Raw genomic sequence first — 25,360 nt, 5'->3', positions numbered from 1 at the left:
CCCCGGAGCACCTCCCGGCGGCAGCGAGCCCTGAGGTGATTTCCCGGGGCCGGCCGCGCTGACGCGCCGCAACCCAGCGCCGTGCGGGCGCCTGCCGCAAAAGCGACTGCAGTAAAGCGCCGCCGTGCCGCGAGCCCATCTCCTTCCTGGGACGCGGCACCGCCGGATGCCAATGCCGCTTGATGCTGAGCCGCTGGCCGGGCCCCGCTTCGCAGCCAGCGGCTCTCAGGCACCGCCCGTGGATGGCCGCGCTCCCTGCCCGGCAGGTAACGCCGCCGCGGCACTGCACCCCCACGACGTGAGGGGAAAGCCGGCGGGTTTCTCCTCGCGGCTGAGCGGGAGGGGACAAAGGCTGCGGCCACCGGGGCTCGGCGCAGCGATGTGGCGGGGGACATAGCGCAGGGCAGGGCAGGAGAGGAGAGGACGGGGCACGGCGGGGTAAGCAGGGCAGCGCCGGGACCCGCAGCCCCCCCCCGCTCCGCCCCGCCGCCCGCCATCTTCCTTGCGGCCGGCTACCCACAACCAAGATGGCGGCGGGGCGGCGAGCGGGGCGGGCGTTCCCCCCCCCCCCCCTCAGCCCTTGGCGGATGTGACGCGCGGCTCGGCGGCGGCCGCCCCCCCCCCCGCTGCCGATGGTGCCTCGTTCCTGTGAGGGCCCCGCGCCGCCGCCGCCGCCTCCTTCGCCCCGACGGGAGATGGCCGGCGGGCTGCCGTGACACCGCGCGGCCGGAGGGTGAGCGCGGGGCGGCGGGGACCGGGACGGGGAGGAGGAGGAGGAGGAGGAGGAAGAGGCCGCGCTGAGGGGCGGCTGAGGGGCGCCCCCCCCCCACCGTGCATGCGCCCCGCCCTTCCCCCCCTCCCCGCCGCGTGACCTCCGCGCGCCGCAGCCATTTCCCCCCCCACCCCCCGGTGAGGAGGGGCCGGGTCCGGCCCTCAGCGCCCTGAGGCGGCCCCCGCCGGGCCCCGGCGGCCTCGCCCCTTGGCGGAGCCCCCCGGGAGCGAAGGTAGAGCTGAGGGGACGGGGTTGGGGGCGGCCTGCCCGCGCCCCCCCCCCCCCGTGAGGGGCAGCGCCGTGAGGCGGGAGCGCCGTGAGGGGATAGGGGTGAGCCCTGCGCGGGATCGGGCCTGTGGCAGGAGCTTCCCCTCGGCGGTGAGTGCTGGTCAGGCGCTGGTACCGTAAATACAACGCGCTTCCCTCAGCTTTAGCCGCCCTGCCCAGAAGTACCGTCAGTCGGGGGTTGCAGTGGGTTTTGAGCCCCTTGCTGAGAGGGGCCTGCTCGTTTCTAGTGCGTGCTCTGCAGCCTGTGCAGCATCTTGCCCTTTGTTTATTGTCTGTTTCGCGATCTTCGGTTTTCTGACAAAAAAAATGGTATCTTTCTTCAGCCTGTGGTAGCAATCCTTTACTAAGGTGCTACATCTCGTCACTTGTTTATCGCGAAGATCAGAGTTAGGCCCTGGCAGTAGCTGTTACGTTTTACTACAGAAGGACCCAGGGGCATGCAAAACAAAGGAGTTTTGATTGAGTAATGGTTGGTTTATTGTAAGTGTATAAAACCGTCCCTTGGAATAGCTGTTCTCAGTGTGGGAAGGGATCGATTTAGAGCGTGGGGTTCCAGGAAAATGCTGTCTCGCTGTTGTCTTTCTCTTCCTCCTTTCTCTTTCTCTTCACATTGCCCTAGACAAAAGGGGGCTAAATAAGAAGGGGCAAAGACTGGCTTAGAGGAGCGCTTCAAGCACGCAGCTTCTTGTGGCAGGGAGGGTAGGACTTGCTTCCTCCTACTCATCCCTTCTGGCGTTGAATGACAGGCAGTGCTGAATGGCAGGAAGAGGTTTAATGCCTTACATGTATCAGTACTTCGGCAGTGACGGACTCTCTCCAGCACCGGCTGACTCCGCAGCTTGAGCAAGGCTTTTGTGGGCCTGGCTCTAACAGCAGGGCCATGGGTGAAGGCTGTAGCTGAGGGTATCTTTCTTGGGGATGTGGCACAGCACATGTACGGGGAGAAGCTCCTGTTGCCATTGGGGATGCAGAAAACTTGGAGTGGTTTTAGGAATTTAAAAAGGGTCAGCAGGGAGCTGTTGTTTGTAGCTAGGGTGCGGGTATTTGGATGGATTAGGTTCAGGCTGGTTGTGAAGGAGCAATTGTGGTGTACGGGCTTGAGGAATGCCACAGAGCATTTGGGGCTTGTTTACTTGTAGCAGAGGTAGGTGAAGGAAACTACTGAAGAATGCAAGTCTTCGGGTTACAGCTGTGTTCGGTCTGACCTGGGAGAGTTTTTCCAAAGGTATTGTGAAAAAGTGCATTGCTGCTTTGCCGTTGTGCTGGCACTGGCCCTCCCACAGCCTTGCTGTAAGCTGGGTCTGGAAGCTGATGTGGCTCAAAAGTCAGCCTTGTCTTTTTCTCCAGAGTAGTTTTGTCCTGGATCAATTCACTGATCCAGCTCACCAAGCACCTAGGTGAATATCAGCGTTGGCACAAGTAAGGAAGGGAAGGAAGACAGCCTTTTTGTGTTCACAGCGTGCTCACAGGCTCCTGCAAAGGGATCATAGAAACCACTCTCTAAGGGCATATCAAAACACTGTTAAATAACAACAGAAAAACAAAACAAGGTTAGATATCCTGTTGCTTAGGATAACGAAAAACACACCAACGCCTTTATGTGTATAGACAAAATTCTTAGAAATAGTCATTTTGATTTCCATGTTGTTAGAGGAGAAACATGCTAATATTTGCCTATTGTTTTACATCAAAGAACAGCTGTCAATCATGTGATGGTTTTACAGAACTGATTTTGTTAATATCTGGATGCTGGTTTTTACTTAATTTACAATTAGATTGTTTTCTATAAAGAAAATAATTTAGGAAAATAATGTATTTTTTGTACATAGAATGTACAAACATTCCTTGTATATTTTACTGTTTCAGTTGAGTTCTTGTGCTGTAATTTTTACGTGGGTCTGTTTAGTCTTTGTAACTGTGTGAGTATTGTGAAGATGATCTTACACAGGAAGAAAATAAGAGGGGGAAAAATGTTTATTAGCTCTTACTTGAACTACCCAAGATAGTTTAGTTAAATTCATTATGGTAGTTTAGTATTTGTAGCATTCTAGGCAATGATTATCTTACAGTCACTGCTGAAATGTGTTCTGTTCTTACTTGTGATGTACTGCTGTTAGCTTGTGGACTTTTTTTTGCATATGAAAAAAGGCTGGGATGTAGAGAATGGATAAGAAAGTGTGGTTATTTTGTGGCAGGTAGGCAAGCACTGAATAGATGCCATACACTACTGTCTCATTAAGACTGACTTCTAATTTAGCAGCGACTGTTACAGATACTGTGTGATTTCTTGAAGGTTGTCCTATCCCCCCTTGTTGTTTTGTCCCGGTTGTATAATCCTTATTTCTTTGTAAGCTTGAATCTCTGAATGAAAATGCATCTTGGCAACAGCTTGTGAATTACTTTAACAAGATTTTTGACTTAAATCTTGCTGACAGGTTTCAAGTAATGCTTAAGCAAGAGTAATATAGGCTACTAAATAAGTGTAAGTAAAATACAGCTAAAATATAGTGGTTTGCTAATGTAAATTGGGTAGCTGTCCTAAAATGTCGTCAAAGACTTCCATGTGGTGTAGAGCTGCCAGGTTGGTGTGTTTAGCTGATAGGTTTTATCTGTGGTCTCCGTACTCTGAAAGCTTTAACATCAGTGGCGTAAGTAGAGGCTCTTAAAAGTAATGTTTAAAAGAAACTGGAAATAATGTCAGTGTTAGCTTTTTTGTCCTTTATTTTTCTTTCGAACATAGCAAATGCTATTTCCTCTTCATTGTTTTGCTTGCAGTAGGATAAGCCTGATCCTGTTGTGTATCTTGTTTTGCTTGGTGGTCATGCTTACTGGCTCAGGCTGGTATAAGACACTCAAACATATGCTGTTATGGTAAGAAACCTCTCTTGACTCTCTTTGTGGTCCTGGATGTGGCCCAATATTAATTTCATTTAAAAAAAAAAAAAAAGAAGGAAAAACAAACCTTGACACAGCAACCTACACTTTTTTTTTTTAAGTTAAAAAGCTAAAGATCCAGGTTGATTGCTGCTGGTGGTTTTTCCCAGGCTAGTTTCAGAGAAGTTTGGGGATTGTGCTGCTGCCAAAGGAAGCAGTCCTGGCTGCTGGCTATTGTAACTTCCCCTGTGTTGGCCCAAGTTTTTGGGGCTTTTTGTGCCAAGTGTTTGTGAGGCTGTGTCATGAGCCATATCAGAAAAGTCACTTGTGTTGAAACCAGTCCTGGTGTTCCATGTTTTGTGAGCCAATTCCCAGTGTGGCTGCACAAATCCTTTCGCTGGAGAAGACCATCAGGAACGGAGCTAACAAAGGGTAGGAAAGGTGGGACTGTTCCTTTACACTAGTGGTGCCAGCTTATTCTGATTTAAAGTATTGTGGAGCTGCAGCAGCTTCCTTTATAATTCCCAGATTTTTCTAGCATTGGGGTGAAATGCTTGACAGCCTAGCACCTCTTTCTCCACACGTAGGGTAGAAAGCAAGGGAAAAAGAATTTTGTGTGGCCAGAACACCATTGGTGTTTCAGGTATAGACTGTGTTTCTAGCGGTCTTTGTTGCTTCTTAAAATACTCGGTGTTGATGACGGCATCTTGCATCCCATTATTCATGTGCACCTTTGCAGCCTCTGGGTCTCTTCTGAGGCTGGTCCAGAGATGAGCTTCGTGCAGCGAACAGAGAGCTACCCTTTTGCTTTAGGGATTTCAATGTTATTGCTTAGAAGCACCATGCTCAGCACCTCTTTTTTGTTGTTACCTGACATGATATTGCAACTTCAGACTGTGACAGGGCACAGGAGAGTCCACAGGAAGAGGCTGCAGGTGATTTGTATGATACCACAAAACGATGTTTTGTAGTTGTGACACTTTCAGAGGAATACCTACTTTCTGTAGAAGAGTGAAGCATGTAGAAGCTTACTGTTATAATGGAACTGTTTTCCTACGTAGTTCTGGATGTACCAATATGAGCTTTAAGAGAGGTTAATCAATTTCTCAGTTCTTTCATATTGTAAGAATATTTACATAGGCAAACCTTTATTCAAAAACCAGCTAAACAGTCTTTTGACTTCTGTTCTTAAGAGTTGTTTTAAAAAAAAAGAGATTTTGCATGTCAAGCTTTTACCTGCTACAATTAAATGGAAACAAAGCTGAAAATAGCTGAAATTTTCTATTCAGTATTCGTTTTCTTTTTCTATTTTAATTCAATATTTTATATATATTTTTTATCTTAAAGTCCTTATCAAGAAGGGTAGTAGATACATTTTAGCTGTCATGGTTCGACATGGTATATCCAGGGTCTGTTTGAAAAAACAAAAAAAGAGAATAAAAAAAGGAAAACAGCTACTTATCGCCTTTTCCACCTGCTGGAAGAATTCCTAAAACTTGTGCAGAAGTGGTTGCCAGGGTTTGAGCTACAGTAATTTAAGATTCTGCCTACTGCCTAGAGGCTTTAAAGCTGAAGTAACTGTCTTGTTCTGTATCCCTAGGACATGAAAGCTCGTCTAAAATAGGATTCTGAATTTCAGTTAACACTGATTATTTTTAATAAAAAGTTGGAAGTAAAGATGGCATTGAAGTGTGTTAAATATTGATTTTAAAATCTAGGACTGAACTTCAACCATTTAGCTGAAGTTTGTATTGCTTTTTCTGTATTAGACTTCTGAATGCCTTAATTAACCTTTGCTAGCTAATATCATCTCGCCTTTTGTCTAGACAAGATCTGAAATGGTCCGATACTACTGTACTCCTTCAGAGACTCATGCTTGCTGATGATGAGAAGTAAAAACTTATTCTTATTAAAGCATGTGTTTTATAGAAATTGGAAATATCTTGGTCACTACTAGTGAATGGTAAGTGGAATTTTGATAGTAGGATTTATAAAAACAAGTGCTACATTTCTTTTAGATGAGGGAAACATTAAAAACGTCTGAACAAGCATGATAGAGGAGCAGTGAACGTCTTCTGGCTTTGGCTTTAATGAATAAATTGAGATGCAGAATTTCTGGGAGATCTGTCTGTATTGAACTGGGACAAAATTTGGAGTCACTGGCGGAATTTGGAAGCTTTCTTAATGTCAAGTCAGATTACAAATGTGTATACACATATGTATGCATATTTGTGTGTGTATCGTAAGGCTTTGAGGTAACTTAGGTTGAGACCAGTGAAAAGTTTGTACTTTTGAGACTGATTTCATTATTACAGTTATGCTTTGTGTTCCTGAAAAAAAACAAATTCTGAAGAATTCTGAAGAAAGAAATGTTGGTTATTTAAAGTCATGTATATGTATTGTAAATAAACTATAACAGAGTAATGCTTGTATAACTGCTGCAGAGAAACCTAAAAATAAAGCTTTTATTGTTGCGCTAAATTCCCAGCCCAATATCCTTTTTGGGAAAAAAAATCACTCCAGATAAGTCCAAGGCTGTATGTTAGAACTCAAAGTTGTGTATGAGTCTGTCACTGTTCTTTTTGCCCCATCCAACTGGCTGCGTGCTGTTCTCTTCCCCCACAACCCAGCTGTGGCACTTGTTTGGGCCTTCATGAAGCCAGTTAGTTGACCTAGCCGTATGAAGTGGTCTCTGGGTGTCAGAAGCCTTCTCGCTGAAGGACCCGATGGGTGTGAGGGCTGTTGCGAAGGCTATGCAGGACTGGAAGCAAGCCAGAAGGAAGAGTGATCACAAATGGAAGGGAAGTAGGGCTTGCCCCTTGGCAGTGGCTAACCCTTGAGCTGCTCCAGTCTTTAACATGCAGCTTCATCCAGTCCAGGAGTAAATTTGCCATTTCTGAAGTGTTACCTTTTCATGATAAACAGTTTAATGTTTGAACCACTTCAGCAAAAGGAGTTACTGATCTTTTAGTAAAAGTGCGTATCTCTGACAGTCTCTTTTTCCATTCTATAGGGATCAGTATTGCTGAAAGCACAAACAGAGAATTTTGAAATAATTGCTTCATTGGCACCGACCAACAGTTTGAGGTAAGATTAATTTAATTCTATTTTTAAATGTTCTGATTGAACTCAAACATTTAAAATGAGAATTGATTTTGTTTTCTTAAAATTTGTGCTTGTGATAAACTGAACTATGTAAATCTCTGAAATTAATGCAACTCTTGTAAAGGTCAACTGTTGTACAGTGTATACACACTTGTCTTACATAAGAATGCAAGTGTTATTGTTAAATACTGGGAAAATCAAACATTCCTTTTCTTTTAAAACGGAGACTGGGTTGTATTAAACTTATTGCACATGTAAAGTTTGGCCTGAAATTTCTTTTTAATAGCAAAACATTTTTTTCTATCGCTCTAGGAAAATCAGTATACTTCATGTCTTGCAACAGTTTAAAACTCTAAATTTGTTGCCTGTGAAGCACTTAAACATAAGAGATTATAGTCCATCTTCTGTGAGTTTAATTGAACCCAAGGAATTAGAACCAACCTTCTGAGTATAGGTTATGTGAGTTTGCTTTTTTTAATGGAAGGAGCAAGTTATAGACAGCTTACAACATATTCTTCTCCAAGTTAAAAAAAAAAAAATCTTTCTTAGCCTAAACTAGATTTCTAATTAAAATTATATATATTATTTATTATATTTTTTCCCCTGGGCTGGTTTCAGATGAGATTATCTCTTTGGGGCCACACAAACTCTTTGCTACTCTGATGGGGGAAAGTTATATGGGGCAAAAGTGACCAGTGATAAGGGAAAGGTTGGTCTGTATTTTTTTTTTTTCTTTCAGGTTTGCTTATGTGGGTATAAAATCTCTGTAATTTTGTTAACATTAAGCTACAATGCTGTTTATTTGTCTTTACATAACTGTTACATCTCCCATGTAACAAGAAAGATTATGTAAATTTCATCGTGACAAAGAATGCTTATTAAGTTGAGCTTGTATTTTCAATACAATAATTCGGGGCTTTTATTCTTGTTTACAATACATAAGTTTGCTTTAAGGGTTATTAAACATTAATAATTGTAAATACTGAGCATATTAAGGCCTGAAAATATGAATAGTTACTTGTCAACAGTTTATATTGAGGTTTTCTCATGTCACTCGCTATTTTTAAAGCTGGGCAGTTTCAAAAGAAAATATTAATGAGGCAAAGTTGTTATTAGTTAAACGAAATCATTTTTTTTAGTGATTGCAAAAGAAAAGGTGTGTTTTTATGGTTAGTAATAATAGATACTAAATGTTTCTTATGACTGTACATAAAAAAAGATCTATTGGAAAGTCTATTATGAGATTATTTCCATTTAGGTAGGACTCAATGCTTATAATCTTGTGTTGAGCTGAAGATTGTTAAATTCTGTTGTGAGCTGTATTCTTTATCAAGTTATTGTTAAAATCTTAGTTGGCTAGGGATTTTACAAGTAGTTTAAAAAATAAGGTGTGGGGTGGATATATTGACTGGTGGAATATTGGATCAGACAGATGAGCTGTGGTGCCTTCATTTTGTGGAACAAAATGAAACAACAGCAAAACAAAAACTTGGCAGGTCTGGGCAGTATTTTATTGTGATAACTGTAAACTATGTAAAATGAATAGAAGATTTAAATTTAGTTTTAGATTAGGTTTAGTTCAGATTTAGATCACAAATATGTAATAGTCCAGACTCACATTTTCTGTCTTAATTTGTAGAAATGTTTTTTTTTCGTGCTGTCTACCTTTCTCCTTCCTTAGGATCAGTTTGCAATTAAACCTGGGAAGCCTTCAGCTGTTATCTTCTCAAACAAACTGCTTGCACTGTAGCTGTGTTAAATTAAGTGTTAGGTTCTTTAAAATGTCATAAATTGAGATTTAAGTTATTAATAAATGTACTCATACTGTCTCCAAAGTTGTTTTGTTTAGGAAATGTTATACCTCTTTCTAATATTATAATTTTAGGATATAAAAACCATATTCATTTATATTACTTACATGGTCTCTAATAGTTTCCTCCCTCTTTTTCCCCTCCCCTCACTGCTTTTCCATTTGGGAAGGAGTGTATCTACTGGGAAAAATGGGTCGATCTAATTCTAGATCACATTCTTCGAGATCAAAATCCAGATCTCAGTCCAGCTCTAGGTCAAGATCCAGATCACACTCTAGAAAAAAGAGATACAGGTAAATTGATGCCTTACTTACTGCATGAAAAGTTGTTTATAGTATATTGGGGTTTGTATCATAATTATTTTACACTTGCATGAATCTGTGGCAAAAGTGAACCTAGTATTTTACTTCATTTTAGGCAGTAGGTAAATTCTGCTGTGAATGTAACTAATTCTAATTGTTTACTCTTTGCCTGTTTTGCCCTTTTCCTTTATCTCAGGACAATATCAGAATACCAGTGTTTCTTCTTGTATTGTGGTTGGTTTCATTCTCCCTTCCCCCTTCACATGATGTTTTCTTTGTCCATTTTTTTTCCCTGGGGCTTATTCTGTCTTTGTCACATAGCTTTTCAGATCTGGAGTAACTTGAGGCTTCTGCAGATAAGTTTTTCTGTGCCATGTCTTCTCAGTTGCCTCCAGCCTTTTCCTCCACTTTCTTACTAGTGGATGTTACAATCTCTAATAAAAGGAGTGGCTGAATTTAACGTTTATGGTCTCACCAGCTGCTGCTGTCTGCTGGCATAATAAATTAAACTGGAGGTGATGAAACTTCATGGTCCAGGCTGTGAACCGTGGTGGTGGCTGAGGAACTGAATGCCATGCTCCAGAGTGGTGATAATCTCTAATGAAATAGCAGGGCAAACCATTGAGGCTGGTAATGTCTTAATCTTGTGATGCTGAAGTCTTAAATTTCACAGTCCTTAGAGAACCAATGTTTATTAAGATCCTTTATGAGACGGGAATAAGTAATGAAGATATATTGAAGAATTTACTTTAAGACTGTTAGTCTGCCTTCTTTACAATTCTGACTGCATTTAGTCTTGAGACACTTTTCCTCTCTCCGATTGTCAAATGTTAACATTTGCTTTTTAATTTTAGTTCTAGGTCTCGTTCAAGGACGTATTCACGGTCTCGCAGCAGGGATCGTATGTATTCTAGAGATTATCGCAGAGATTACAGGAATAATAGAGGAATGAGACGCCCCTATGGTTACAGAGGAAGAGGTAGAGGGTATTATCAAGGAGGAGGTGGTAGATACCATCGTGGAGGTTATAGGCCTGTCTGGAACCGAAGACACTCCCGAAGTCCTAGGCGTGGCCGTTCACGTTCCAGAAGTCCAAAGCGAAGGTCTGTGTCTTCACAGAGGTCCCGGAGCAGATCTCGTCGATCTTACAGATCTTCCAGGTCCCCAAGGTCCTCTTCATCTCGTTCTTCATCCCCATACAGCAAATCACCTGTCTCTTCCAAAAGACGTGGGTCTCTGGAAAAGCAGGCAAAGAAAACTGAAGGGGCTCCTTTGCAAGATAGCCCTTTGAAAAATAAATCACAAGATGAACAGAAAGATACATTTGAACATGACCCATCAGAGTCTCTTGACGATTTTAACAAATCATCAGCAGCTTCCGGCGACATTTGGCCTGGCCTTTCAGCATATGATAACAGTCCAAGGTCACCCCATAGTCCTTCTATTGCCACCCCACCTAGTCAGAGTTCATCTTGCTCTGAAGCCCCTTTGCTTAGCACAGTCCACTCAGCAAAGGACACACCTCAACATTCCCATTCCATTCAGCATAGTCCTGAGAGGTCTGGCTCTGGTTCTCTTGGAAATGGTTCTAGCCGTTATAGTCCTTCTCAGAATAGCCCATTGCATCACATCCCTTCGAGGAGAAGCCCTGCAAAGACAATCCCATCACAGAGCGCTCCCCGTGAGGAGCCTCGAGCACGTTCATTTTATCCTGAGACTGGAGAGCAGGAAACTGCAAAAGGTGGAAAGTTTCTGAAAAGGTAAGAATTAAACTATACAATTAGCATTGCATCTTAAAATGCTGTCTGTAACAGAGTTTTGACAAGATCATCACTGTGCCTTGGAAATTCGGGCTGGGATTCTCTTGAATATTTTTACTAATTTTAGTCTGGTTGGAATTGAGCTTCCTCCTTAAAGACTCTTCAAGCTATTGGCAAAAGATTAGCGGAGATAGGGACCTATATCCTTGAGGAAAATTTGTTTTGTGTTGTTCCTTCACAGTTTATTTGCCTGTATCCCATTCACTGTTAAGAAAAATCTCAATTGGATTAGTGGATCAGACATGCCTGTTTGAAAGTGACTTCTGTTCAAGTACTTTAACATTTTAATGCTTCATGTAATTTGAAATGCAAATCTTCTGGAAGTTTGAAAAGCCAGATGCGCAATGATTTCTTTGTTAACATAAGCAGCATTCATTGCTTATTGTGTGGTGAAGTATGACAACTTTGATGCCTTGACTTGCATTACTTAAGAAAGAGGGTAGGTCTTGATATTCTTGGAATACAATCCTATCGATAAAAGGGACAGTGTGTTTAAAGTGGAATGTACATTTTTCCAAATAGCAGAAAATTGTTATGCTCGATATTTGATATATTTGATACAGTAGTAATTGGGAAGAAAAAAGTTGTAAAAATCTTACTGTTGCTAGACTGTTCCTTTCTAATGTACTATGTACTTCAGTGGATTTCTTACAAAATTAATTATAGACAAAATTAACAAAGGTAAACTATGGTGAAGATTATGCTGTATAGATTTGATTACATGTTTTTAAATGAATTTGTCCAGTTAGTGATTTATTATGTAAAAATATCCTGATAGAAGAACAAACGTCTGACTTGCTCTAGGTTAGATGTATTGCAGCTGGACCTATGTGAAGATAGTGTATAGACAAGGCAGTGGCTAAAATCGTTAATTTTAAATGTGGTTAGGACATACAGCTCTCTGGCGTGTAGGAGAGCTGCATTCTGAAGGTCCCCTGCTTATACAGACTGTAGTGAATGAAGAATTAAGTCTGTGTCAGAATAATTCACATTTGAGTTATCAAAGTTCATGTGAACTTGATGGAAAAAAATGGCTGGTGTAAGATAAGAGTATGTGAAGCTGTGTACCAATCCAGGATAAACAAACCAACCAACCTCTAACTTTTTATAAACTTGAATGGACAATTTCTACATGTTCTACGGAAAGGCATTATTTTCTTCAGATGCTTCCAGTAGTACATAAATGGCAGTTGGTACAGTATTAATGGTGTGTAGAAACTTACTTGCTAAAGTTGAATGGCTTGGAGGAATGTATTTTCTAGTTGGTGGTGTGGGAATGACACAAAAGAGGAATGCAAGTGAACTGGAATGAATGCAATCCAGAGTTACCAGTCTCTTCTTTGCTATCCACAGGTACACAGATGAAGAGTCTAGAGTATACCTGCTTGATAGGGGTAATACCAGGGAGAAGGAGGCCCAGAAGGAGAGAGGATCAGAAAAAGGGAGGACGGAGGGAGAAAGGGAATGGGAGGATCAGGAAACTTTAGATTATTTCGTTGATAAAGAGACTGGGAAAGAAAAGTTTAATGACTCTGAAGGGGAGGACACAGAGGAGACAGAGGATTACAGACAGTTCAGAAAGTCTGTCCTGGCAGATCAGGGTAAAAATTTTCCTACTGCATCTCATCGGAATGCTGAGGAGGAAGGAACCAAATACAAATCTAAAATAACAATGAAGGGCAATAGAGAGAGCGATGGATTTAGAGACGAGAAAAGTTATAAGCCTAAAGAGACTGGCTATGTAGTGGAAAGGCCTAGTGCAACAAAAGATAAGCACAAGGAAGAAGACAAGAGTTCTGAGAGAACGATGAAGAAAGAAACTCAGTCACCTGAGCAGGTAAAGTCTGAAAAGCTCAAAGAACTCTTTGATTACAGTCCCCCTCTACACAAGAATCTGGATGCGAGAGAAAAATCCACCTTCAGAGAGGAGAGCCCACTTAGGATCAAAATGATAGCCAGTGACTCCCATCGTCCTGAAGTTAAACTCAAAATGGCACCAGTACCTCTTGATGATTCCAATAGGTAAATTATTCTGCTTGACAAAGTGGTTCTCCATCTGCTTGCAGTGTCGCTCATCTTTATTTAAACTAGTGGTTTCTTTTTGTGTGTCTTTTTTGTTGTTGATGCATTTTAGACCTGCTTCCTTGACTAAAGACAGGCTGCTTGCTAGCACACTTGTCCATTCCGTCAAGAAGGAGCAAGAGTTCCGATCCATCTTTGACCACATTAAGTTGCCACAGGCCAGCAAAAGCACGTCAGAGTCATTTATTCAGCACATAGTGTCCTTGGTTCATCATGTCAAAGGTATGTGTTCAGTTTACCATACTGAATATACACATCTGACAACTGCATTTAAGACTGTTTGCTGTCTCTAGTATGGGAAGATTGCAGCCCTCTTAATATTGATTTAGACAGACTTTTCCTTTTGAGGTACACGTAGAATAAGTAGCGACAGAAGCAAGTATCAAAAAGTAAGCGATGTAGAGCATAATAGCAGTCATACTATGTTTCTTGATAAATTCTAAAGTAGCACAAAGTTTGATTTTTTTTTTTTGCAGTGAAGCTCAAGTGTACTACATTGGTATTTTTCTTCAGTTTTATTTGAGTATCTTTAACGTACAATTTTATATTAACGGGTACAGTGTGGGTTCATGGGTGTCTTTTGCCCTGTAAGTACAATGGCATCTCCTTTTGGGGCACCTCAGAGCTCATCGCCAGGTGTTTACTGGAAAGCACTTTTATAGTCTCAAAATAGAAATTGTGTAAGAAATCATGCTCTAAACGACATTAAAATACACTGGTACTTCATTTTATTCTTATTTGAGAGCATAGTAATACTAGAGACAAAAATTTCACCTGGAAATTCTTCACGGTAGGAAGTTGGCATTGGCTAAATCTCCACTAAATAAATTATATATTAATTATTTTCTAATTTAGCAGTAGTGGCTGTTGCTTACTATAAGAAAACGTAAACAATTCCTTGCGGAAAAAATCTGACAAAGTGGATGTATTTTATTTAGGTCGCATACTGTTAAAGTCTTCTCATTGAAGAGTAGATAATTTCTTAAAATCCAAAGTTTCAGTGTGTCTCTCTATAAGCATTGTTTTAAAGATACTTCAGCGTATAAAACTGCAAAGATTTTGGTGCTAGAGGTATGTGCTAAGGTTCCCTCAAAAGTCTGTTTTCAAAATAACTTTAGGTGACTAAGACCAAATGACTTCCTGCATTTTGAATTACTTGCAAAGAAAAAAGTAATAGCAATAATAGATTGTTAATATATTAGATTGAAAATGTTATTGGGACACCTGCTTAGAGTATAAAAAACTTTGTTATAAAATTATCTGTTTTTCTTGATAAGTAAAGAGACTGAAGGATAGACCCAATGAGAGCTTCTGTAAATACTGGCTCATATGGCACACGTGCAGGCTGTAGGTGAAATATTACTGAAACTCTCACATGTTGATCACAAAATGAACTGTTTTCCTGTGAACTTTGGTGTGTTAAACAATCTACTGTTAAATATGACAGCTTAACAGTATCTGATCAAGTTTTTGGTATGTGTAAAGTTATGGCTGTTTTTTGAAAAGAAAAACCTCTCTATGCATTTCAGATGTGCTGTGGTCTATGATCAGATTTAAGTAACTCTTTTGACAAAATGAAGTTCTGTTCATTATTGGTGTGATGCGACCAGTCTGAACAGCTCTTTATTAATGTAGAGCTGAAAATGCCCAGTGATGTTTTCTTTTTCATTGTAACTAGGTCCTGGAATGTGTTTTGAAATGGCAAAATCCATGTTACAAAAGTAAAATAGCTGTTGAAAGATACAGATGCCAAACAGGCAAAGTTGAACCTTCTGTCTTCCTGGCAAAAATGGCATAAAAACAGAGTTGCTAGCTCAAATTCCTGTGTTTGATGGAATTATGATTGAGGCACTACCCTTGTAGTGGCCGTTTCAAGTTTTAATGGTTGGTTATGAGACAAATACTGGATGCCGGGCGGTAAGTTGATACAGATGTATGTTGACCTGTTAAGCAGATAGCTTGCTTCATATGTAACATTTCATAGCTCATGACTTTATGTATTTCTATATTACATTTAAACACATTTGTTGAGCTGGTTTAAAAACTTGAGTTTGCTGTTGCTAATTTAACTGTCTCTGAAAGCAAGAGAAAACTTGTCAGAGAAGTTGTCAGGTTTGCCAAGATGCCAGATGCTTAAATGAATTTATTTACATATAGATGTGTTAATTGTCTTGGATTGCTTATCATCACAACTTCAAAGCAAGAAATTGTATTACTTTAAGAAATGACTTGTTAGATCATTCATGTAGTTGCTGAAGCATACATTACTTAAGTGTGTTCACTGAATTAGCTCTTATTTTAAGTTAAAGTTGAGTTGAATTGTGAAATGCACTTTTTGCAAGTATTCATAACTCAGTGACCTCATTTTGTCTGATGGGCAAAGTAGAAAATCACTTAAGAAATTGTTCCTTTATTTCATTAGAATAAAATGTCATTGAAAATGAGCAAGTCAAATTAGTAAATGATGCTTAAATTAGATGTAATAGTCATGGTGTACTTCTAAGTAGGCTTGCAGTGATGTTGTGCACTGTTACTTTGTTGGGATTACAGAATGTGTAAGAATAGGGAAGACCCCACACTTGCTTGTCTTTCTGATATATTTACTGAAAATACTATGTTTTTGCCTGCTACTTGCCTTTCTGTCAGGAGTAAAATACCTGTCAGTTGAATTAAACTAACGAAACAGTGTTTTTCTATTGTAACCAACAGAGCAATACTTCAAGTCAGCTGGAATGACCCTAAATGAGAGGTTCACTGCGTATCAAAAAGCTACCGAAGAGCACTGCACTCGGCAAAAGAGCCCAGAAATACATAGGTATACGTTAATTGCATATATTTCCAATAATAATAATATCTGCTTATATTTCTTTTAAGAGGCCAAAATGTTTTCTAATCTGTATGGAATAATTTCTCAATTCCCCTGTAAATACAAAAACCAACCAAACAAAAACAAATGGGAAAAAAAAAGTGTAAAAGGAAACTCATCTGAGCCAACTCTGGCTTCATCTGTGGCTTTGTTGCAGATGTCTTCTCTACCTCTATCTCATTTAGGATATATTTACTTTTCTCACATGCAGTGCTCAAATATTGAGGGGCATATGTCTTGAAGATGAAAAGAAGCCCAGTACATGCATCTTTATTCTTCAGTGTGAATGTTCCATCTCATACTACTTTAGTTTTTGTGTCTGTTAATTTACAGCAGTTTTTTGAGAAATCTGAGAGATTGAAAGGTAAGAAGGTAGGCATGCAGATGTAGTTTCTGATCATGTTCTTTACTTACATGATGCAGTGTACTGTATTTGTGTTGCATGTGAGGGTATATTATCTCCATATTCCTTATTGAGCTTCATAAGATTTTTAACTGATAAATAATTTTAACTATACAACAAGCTATCAGTTTTCATGATTTTTTGGGGGCTGGATTTTGAATTGGCTATATATACACTGATCTTTTGAAATAGCTCATTAAATACTTTGTATATCTTGAAAGCTCTGCTTGAAATGTGAAAAATCAAACTGTTTAATGTATTTCTTTTGTGTACGTCATAGAAACAATGTTTTTAATTTTTAATCTTCTTCTCTATTCTGATGGTGGGTTTTTTTATATACAGAAAGTTTGTTCTTCTGCAAGAGTGCCTTGTTGTTCAGATTTCTGTTGAACTGTGTGAGGCCATAAACAATCATGTACCTGTATGGCTAGACACTGCTTTTATTTTTCATTTAGGAGAATTGACATCTCTCCAAGTGCCCTGAGGAAGCATACCCGTTTAGCAGGTGAAGAGAGAGCCTTTAAAGAAGAAAGTCAAAAAGTAGGTTCTGAGTACATGTCATATGTGTATTTCTAAACTTAGTGATGTTTTTCACTTTGAATCTGAACTTCCCCTTCATGTGAGTTTGTGTACAGTAATCTTATAAAATAATTTGTAGTATGTAGAATACTTGTGTTTCAGAATGTTTTTTTTCTTTAAGTAAAACGTCTTACCAAGAAGCCAGTCTATGTAGCTATTGATAATGTGGCTTATAAGGTCATATTTTCTCCCACCCTTCGTTTCTTTTTGATACTTCTTGGCAAATTTTGTGGTGCTACACTGCCCAAGGACAAAGAATATGAGGAGAAAAAAAAAGTACTGAGGTGCTCAGTGAGTAGTATGGCTGAATTGATAAGGTGCTTGTGCTCTGCTAAAAACAATTAACCAGAAAAAAACGTATACTTAAATAACCTACCAAACAATATGTTATCGTTGGTCTGCATCAAAAAATAGATATTGTGTTGGCTTGATGGGAACGCTTGTTTAAAATGTAAGTTTTTAGTTGTTCTCTGTACAGATCTAGCATGTAAAGGGCATCACTTAAAGTCAATTTGCGTGCTGAAGAGTTTGTTGTAAATTCTGTCTTGCCTTTTTAAAAATGGGGGCACAATTTGCTTTTCCAGATTCTCTTCTGGGTGTTTTATTTTAAAATCTTGTTCAGAAATATATTTTTGCTTACAGGGGGATAAAAAATTAAGGTGTGATTCTGCTGATCTTCGGCATGACATTGACCGCCGTAGAAAAGAACGAAGTAAAGAGCGAGGAGACTCAAAGGGTTCCAGGGAATCCAGTGGGTCAAGAAAGCAGGAGAAAACTTCAAAAGATTACAAGGATTACAAATCTTACAAAGACGACAGGTAAATATTTTAAATCTCTACGTAGGTTTTTATCTTCCAATTAGCCTTTTTTAATTGTAAGCTTAATTGCTTTCAATTTTCAATGTATACTGGAACGTTTAAATTTAAACAATTAAAATTATTTGTTTTACAGCAAATATGTATTATCTGTCTTTTACACGGCTTATGGTGGATGAGGACAAAAACTTTGGAATAGCAAGCTAACACTGAAAAAAAAAATGACAAATTAATCTGTCCTATTATCCAGGCTACATCAGGAGGTTGGACTTCAATGCAGTACATTTCTATAAACAATTTGTGTAAGAACTTTGGTTCGTTATGCTTGATTCCGCACTTTTTCAACTCATAACACCCAGAGTATGAGAATACTACTGATATTTAGGTTTAACATGGGTGAGAAGGGGAATCTTTATTTTTTTCTAAAGCCAGTGGGCTGTTTTTAAGAAAACAAAATGTTAGCATATTTCAGTGGATACTGTGTAGCAGTGGTAAGAGTTACTTCAGGTATAACCTTCCTTTGAATAGTATTATTAAAAACCTTGTAAGTTGGGTCAAATTAGAATTATTGTGGGATTACTGAAAGTCTGGCTTTGGGATTTATTTTCCTGCTTTGTACTGGATATACAATGAATTTTTATGTATGCTTCCTGTTTGCCATATACTTTCTGACTTTGGTATCCACATTACCTTCCACTGGCTAATTCCATACAGGCACCTACATAGGGCAGCCATATGTTCTAAACAGTGTGCAAACTGAACTATGTAAATGTACTATAAAGGCTTTGCCTTGAGGGTTTTCTTCGCTTTGGTTTCTGTTTTTCTGCCTCAGAGAAAGGCAGATCTTAAAAGTAACAGAAACTCTTCATGGCATCAAAACGTGGAAAAACTCATTGCAGTTTGCAGACTGCTGCTTTCCAACTCATTAGCAATAATATACATTTAGTGCATTTAAATGTGTAAGAGGAGGCTGGAAAGTGAAACTATACTTCACCTTAACATCTGAAATACATAATGTATATGCGACTTTATAAAAGGAAGGGGGATAGTTTTTTTGTAAAATATAAATAAAGCCATTTTAGTGTAGCATGTTACAGACTGTCTAGTACTTTTAAAATAGCACACAGTGTATCTTTTTATTTTTCAGTAAGCAAAAAAGAGAGCAAGACCGTGCTCGATCCTCCCCATCTTCCTCCCCATCTTCTTCCTCATCCAGTTCTCGAGAAGAAAAGGATTGCAAGAAAGAAAGAGATGAAGAGTTCAAAACTCACCATGAACAGAAAGAGTACTCTGGTTTTGCAGGCGTCAACAGGCCAAGAGGCACCTTTGTAAGTTGCTCTTTTCCTGTTCTTCCCCCAAATGATGAAGACTCTAACAATAACTATAGTATAACAGATTAAACAAAGTGTTGCAGTACTTAATGTTAGGGTAGACATTTTTCGTAGCATTGATTCTTGAAGTAGGTTCTTGAATTCTTTTGTGATTGTACCAAGCTTGTAAAGCCTTTCATTTTTCCAGCGTTGTCCAATAGAAGTTTGAATTGGTGTACAAATATACAGTAGCATACTATTAGAGAGCCTAGTGTAAGGGTGGGAAAAACAGTTTCTTGTTAATTCCTTGTTATCTTGTAATTATGCTGTTTCCTAACAGAATATTAAAATTGACCTTTCTCTAAAGATGAAATCTTGTGATCTGTTACCTCTTACACCCTGCAGTTTGTGTTCCCCCCCCCCATAGTTTTCAATTTGGCTTTGCCATCCTTTGTGTGTGATGTCTGTAACTTGTTAGAGAATGGCACATAATGGAAAATAGACACTAATATTGAAAACTAGTGAGGAGAGGAGGTGGTATACTGTTAGTTTTCACTGTTTCTCTAGCATGGACTAGCCACAGTGAGGATGAAAGCATATTAATTTAGCTCTGGAATGTGGTTTGGGAAGTGCCATGTTGATCTCCATGGTGGTCTTAAAATTATTAAAGGTAAAAATTGCATATTAATGTAGCTTACTGGTAGTCCACTGGGAAATGTAACAGCATTAGAAAGGTTAAGAAACAATAGAAAAGGCATTGAAAATATATGGACATTTTATTAAAAAAAAAAAAGTGCCTTAATGAAAAAAATGTCTATTTGTAGGTGGAAAAAAAGTCAGACTTAATGGTTAGGAGTAATTTCATTCTCTTTCTAGTAATTCCTTTGTGTAGCCTGTAATTAGAAATAAAAAAAGGTGAAAAGGCATAGTTTGGTATGAATGTACCTTGAGTACTGTTTGTAGTAGTAGTAGTTCTCAACTTTGTAGAAGAGAGTGTCTGAAATGCATGTGGGATGTGCAACACTTGAGTTAAGGTTTAAATCTTCCATCTGAACAGCTTGTAGCTACTTAAGAAAATTTCAAAGTTCCAAATTTCTAACACTAAAAATGCGTCATTTTCCTCCTTTCTTGTTATTCTTATATATAATTATACTAAGGAATAGCTATGCAGCGTAAATGTATAAAGAGTGGATGATACAGGTGTCAGATACGACAATATCAGCACAATTTCTGGGTGCATAAGGTTAAATAAACACAGTGCAGCGTTAAACAAAAGCAGAACTCAACCCTCTCAAAGAGAATCAGTTGGAAAAAAGTCTCATAAAAGTCTCTCAGTGGCAGCCTTGCTGCTTTATAAAACCAGACTGTACATATTGTGAAAGATGGTAATTCACATGAAATTTAAGTAGACGTGAATTGGAAATTCATTAACAATCTACTCGTTCAACTGCTGTCACCTGCCAGTTCTGACTGAAATAACTGGGCGATGTTCCCTAATGATGTGCGTGGTCACTCATAGGCTTACTGACCAAACGATGTCTGAACAGGAGAATCTAAATAGGGAGGACAACATGTTGACTTAAATCTTTTGCTTAGGGCTACAGCCTGGGTGGCATTGAAAGATTATGGATTGGCTAGTGTAGTGTAGTCTTTGTAATTCAGGCTAATAGTGACTGAATTCAAATAAATACTGCTTTGCTTTTGGATTAAAGAAAATGTTTTGGTTGCGAATCTTCCCCAGAACAGGAAGCCTTGACACCTTGGGGTGGCTGGATAGGGGCAATCTTAATTTAAGCTAAGCTGTCAGTGGTAGTAAATAAGTGTTGATTTTTCACTAATGCTTACTGACAGACTAAAATGTTTAATTCTAGAATTGTTGTACATGGTATAAAAACATAAATGCTATGGGTAGTTTTGAAATAGGAATGTAGAAAGAAAGATGAGTGGAATCTTTTCACATTATCAGTAGTATCCAACTTCCAAAGGATTCTGTGCATAACAGGCCTGATTAAAAGGAACTCTCTCTTCCTATAGAAAATGTACACTGTCAGTTTTGTGGTGAGCTTTGCAATTAATAGGCCTATAAAGGCAACACCTTAGTGGATTTCACCTCCTGTATTTCTTTGCTGGAAAGATAACCTGGAAAAAAAAAGGTGTTAATACAGTGTCAAGGAAAGTGCTAGATACTCTTCTTAAAGCACCTAAAGAATTCAGTCCCAAGAACTAATACTGGGAAATGCTGATCTTACTAGTAGCTGTGACGTCATCTTGTCTCCTCATCCTTTTTTCCACACTGATATTACTCGTTACTGTGTAATTTCATAAAGCTTTCAAAGCTGTTGGAAATGAAAAATAGCTTTTCCTTTCTTATGCAGCTTTCATTAGCTGATAGTCATGCCACTTTCTAAATGATTCTCCAAACAACTTTGTTTCTGTGGTATGTTTGTAGGTTTTGTGAGCCTTTTACTAGACTGTTTACTAGTCTGATTCCAAAGTACTTTTAAAGCTGTCCAGCATAAATTTTGCATTAAAGGTATTGGAGCTTAGTGGAAGCAGGTGTGCATAGGGCTACTTTTTCAAGTTAGTTAATTATATCTTTTTGTCTGTGTTTATGGAACATACTTAGTTTTAATAAATGAAATTAATTTCAAGTCATGTTTTTGTACAGTTAACTCAAAAAAAAAATCCCACAGTTCTGTGTTTTTATATTAGGCTGTTTATGAAAAGCATGTTCTGTAGTGACAGCAGGTTTTAAGCAATATATCCCAGCCTAACATTTCTTTTCCTCTTAAATGGGGGAAATCTGGATAAATTCATCTTTATTTTCTGCAAGCTAAGGACTAGCATGCTAAGGTAACTGGATATATTACTACTCAGCATATTGAGTTAAGAATTTTGTTTATTGACATGACTTCTTAATTCTAACACTTCAAAATTCTGTTGATTTATAATAAAAATAAAAAGGACACTTGAGATACTTATTTTCCCTTCAGATGTTGTTACTCTGCACTGTGTATTGTGTTGATGCTCTGAGTAAAGAGTTTACTCATCTGAAATTTAATTTGGTGTAAAGTACAACAGTGAATCTCAATTGAGAATGAGCAACACAAAGTGGACACTTGCTTGAAAATTGCATGATTTGTATGTACTCTAAAATAATTTTCTAATAACAGATGTGGCTGACTCAATGAATGATTTTGCTTTCACTCGACAGTTCTCCCTCTCCTTCAGTCTAATTTTTTTTTGTCTGCAAACAGCTTCAGAAATTTCTTGTGACCTTTTGTTACAACAGGTTGCTTTACCAGCAGGCAAAGGAAATTTCTTTTTGGTGGTTGTAGGTGAATTTAAACCAAGAACTCAAATGTGTTTCAACTCTTAAGTTTAAGAGAATCGTTATATAAAAATGAATGCTTGAATATATTATGTAAGGTAATGTGTAAATTTTAAAATGGTTTTACACTTGTAATTAAGAACAGAACAAGCATTTTCAGTAACAGAAAACTTGAGCTTTTCTTTGTGGTTTTATGTAAATGGCTTAAATAACATTTTGGTTAATCAGTTTCGAATTAGGGGCAGAGGAAGAGCCAGAGGAGTCTTTGCTGGAACAAATACTGGTCCCAGCAACTCAAATACTACTTTTCAAAAGAGGCCGAAGGAAGAGGAATGGGATCCTGAATATACCCCAAAAAGCAAGAAATATTTCTTGGTGGGTGTAGAGAACTCAATATCTTATGCATGCTTTTGTTTTTTCCAAGTGCATTTTGTATCTGATGTTAAGGAGATTGACAGCTACAAGTATAGAAGTCGCATGCATGTACAAAAAGTGACTGTAGTTACATAATCAAGAAAAAAACAGAATTGTAGCAGTGCCTGGTTCTGCTTATCTTGTCTTATCTGCAGCAGGCTGGCAATAATAGTTCATCTCCAAAACGTGTTCATCAGTGAGGTAGGGAAGAATGCATACTCAGGTTATTAAAAACAAATTTTAAAGCAAAAAGACGTGTGCTATATCTTCCTGGATTTATCTGTGTATGGCACTTGAGTTTTGTTTTACGTTTGTCTGGAAATCTGCAAAAGTGAAAAATGAGGAAAAGCTGTGGATGGATGTGGGCCAACTTTGTTATTAGCAACCTTTCTGTTCTTATCTGAGTAGTGTGATAGTCATAAGAAAGCAACATTAGCTTTGTCTTTTTCCAGTCTGGGTTATGAGGGGAGGACTGGTGATATTACTGCTCAGTAAGTAGCTTAGTAAACTGAATTCATAGCCTGTGCTGCAGCTGGTTTCCCTAACAATGCAAACTTCTAAGAATATTGCTTCATCATCAAAAACATATAGTGAATATGAGACCTTCTCCTGTAGCATTAAGTTTTTCACAAATACGTTAACAGGTATATATAATACGGTAACAGGTGCAATAAGTAACGCAACTGCAATTTGTGTTCATTCAAAGAGTTCTCTCCCTGTCTCTCCCCATATAGAAACTCTTCTGACCTATAAACCTAGAAATGTGGTGATCTATTCACTGAAGTTCTATGATAGCTAGAGCAAATTGACCAACTGTAGCCATTATTCTTTTCTCATCTCCAAAAATGTTTATTAAAAAAAGCTACCCTGTAACTATCTTAATAATAACGTATAATTGTTATTAAGCTGCTTTCTTTGGGTGTGATACGTTTAATAATTTGGACTTTTTTCCAAATCCGAAGTGTAAAAGAAAAAAATGGAAGTAGGTGTCCCTTGCTTTAAGCATTTTATATTAAGTAATTATCTAGGGTTCATCTAGTGCATGGAACAATCATCAGAAGACTTGCTAAACTGTGTAAGGCTGGATTTGGTAGCAAGATGGCAAACTGAAATCTAATATTAACAATCGAGTTTCTGTGGTTAATAAGCTTAAAGTAGTTTAAAACTTATTTGCCCTACTTTGCACAGGTAAAGCAAGGTTCCTGAAAACTGCCTTCAATTAGCTTTTTTTTAATAAGTATAAAGAACTCTCTGCCTTAAAGTTAAAAAAAAAAAAAAAAGTCTTTCGTAAGCACATTCTTAGAGGTTCTTCCATTAAAATTTATAGTTTTTTTGGGGAGGTGGGCTAAAAACTAGTGTGTACATATTTCTCATGACTGAAAAATGTGACAGAGCCAATTTGTTACCCATGATAGGTAGACCACAGCTAGTAAGAGCCCTTAAAACAATTTTATCAAGGTGTTTTAAGTTATAGCATTATAAATTGTGAGGACGTGCTTCATAATGTAATTTATAGATGATTTGAACTGTTAAAAGTTCTCTCGTTTTCCTATCTATAGTCTAAATTTGGTTTAGAGTACTATTACTCAAAGAGGTGTTCTAACCTTATCGTTTGGTATTATTGTAGCATGATGACAGAGATGATGGTGTGGATTATTGGGCCAAAAGAGGAAGGGGCCGTGGTACCTTCCAGCGTGGCAGAGGGCGTTTTAACTTCAAAAAGTCAGGTAGCAGTCCAAAGTGGACACATGACAAATACCAAGGGGATGGGATCGTGGAAGATGAAGAAGAAACAATGGAAAACAATGAAGAAAAGGACAGACGCAAAGAGGAAAAGGTAAACAGCTTAGCAAATGGCAGATTAGACAACTTTTCTTGCAGTAACTCAAGTAATGGTGGGGGCCAGGGGGAAATCACTTTGAAAGATTTTTGGAACTTGGATATGAACAGTTTACAAAAAGAATATTTTCTTTCTTTCTACAGGAATAACCCTGGAAGAAAGCTGAAAGAGCAGCTTTTGCACCACCCCCACAACATTTTTAATATGTTTTTTTTGTTGTCAAATGAATGTAAGCATTTTACTTAAATTTTACTGTTGGAAAGTAGTTTAGAGGGATTGTTTTTTGTTTTAAGCCTTTAGAAAAAAAATCTTGATATAGTAAACTATGTTAATGATCGTACAGGTAGAAAGTAAAATATTTGTAACAACTTTTAAGAAATTTTACTGTTTGTTATATGCAGTGTAATTCTGCTTTGTCCAAATATATGGTCAAGTACAACTCTAAAAGTTTTGATTCTCCCCTATGTCTGTGTTTTATTCTGAAGTAAACTTGCAGCTCTGCACACCTGAAATCTTGGAGGAACATTTTTTTTTATCAACTGATTACTACTTCTGTGTTGCTTTTTCATTAAAAGTGGTTTTAATGATAGTTATCTGGTCATAGAGTGAATACAAATAGTCATGCATAATGTTGATTATACACTAGTTCACAAGAATCACATTTACACAGGATGATGGAATGATAAACCTGGATTCTCATGCCAGACGGAGCAGACAATTTTATCTTGGAGAGTGAAATTGTCACTGT

At 38.6% G+C, this 25,360-nt stretch overlaps 1 protein-coding gene across 11 annotated transcripts; it reads left to right on the top strand.

Annotated features, from left to right (window-relative positions):
* On the top strand, nt 1–25,124 carry BCLAF1 (BCL2 associated transcription factor 1). Of its 11 annotated transcripts, none has more exons than XR_014581337.1 (14): nt 1–266; nt 6,948–7,021; nt 9,020–9,143; nt 10,007–10,912; nt 12,326–12,994; nt 13,107–13,276; nt 15,764–15,869; nt 16,779–16,863; nt 17,545–17,720; nt 17,854–18,019; nt 18,865–19,045; nt 22,587–22,733; nt 24,400–24,609; nt 24,756–25,124. XR_014581337.1 is itself a non-coding variant. In XM_083828363.1 (14 exons), the coding sequence occupies exons 4-14, from the start codon at nt 9,040–9,042 to the stop codon at nt 24,759–24,761; spliced, it is 2,760 nt and encodes a 919-aa protein (XP_083684489.1). In that variant the 5' UTR covers nt 13–266; nt 5,761–5,897; nt 6,948–7,021; nt 9,020–9,039; the 3' UTR covers nt 24,762–25,124. The 11 variants fall into 11 exon arrangements, 10 of the variants coding, with proteins under 10 accessions (XP_083684492.1, XP_083684487.1, XP_083684493.1 ...); XM_083828363.1 differs by lacking the exon at nt 17,854–18,019 and adding an exon at nt 5,761–5,897 and having other exon boundaries at nt 13–266; XM_083828364.1 differs by lacking the exons at nt 1–266; nt 17,854–18,019 and adding exons at nt 894–1,150; nt 5,761–5,897.
* The last annotated feature ends 236 nt before the right edge of the window (nt 25,125–25,360 follow it).

The sequence above is a fragment of the Anser anser genome (assembly GCF_964211835.1).
Source record: "Anser anser genome assembly, chromosome: 3".
Taxonomy (NCBI): Eukaryota; Metazoa; Chordata; class Aves; order Anseriformes; family Anatidae; genus Anser; species Anser anser.
The sequence above is the reverse complement of the archived record's forward strand: the minus strand, read 5'-3'. Positions and strand labels throughout refer to the sequence as shown.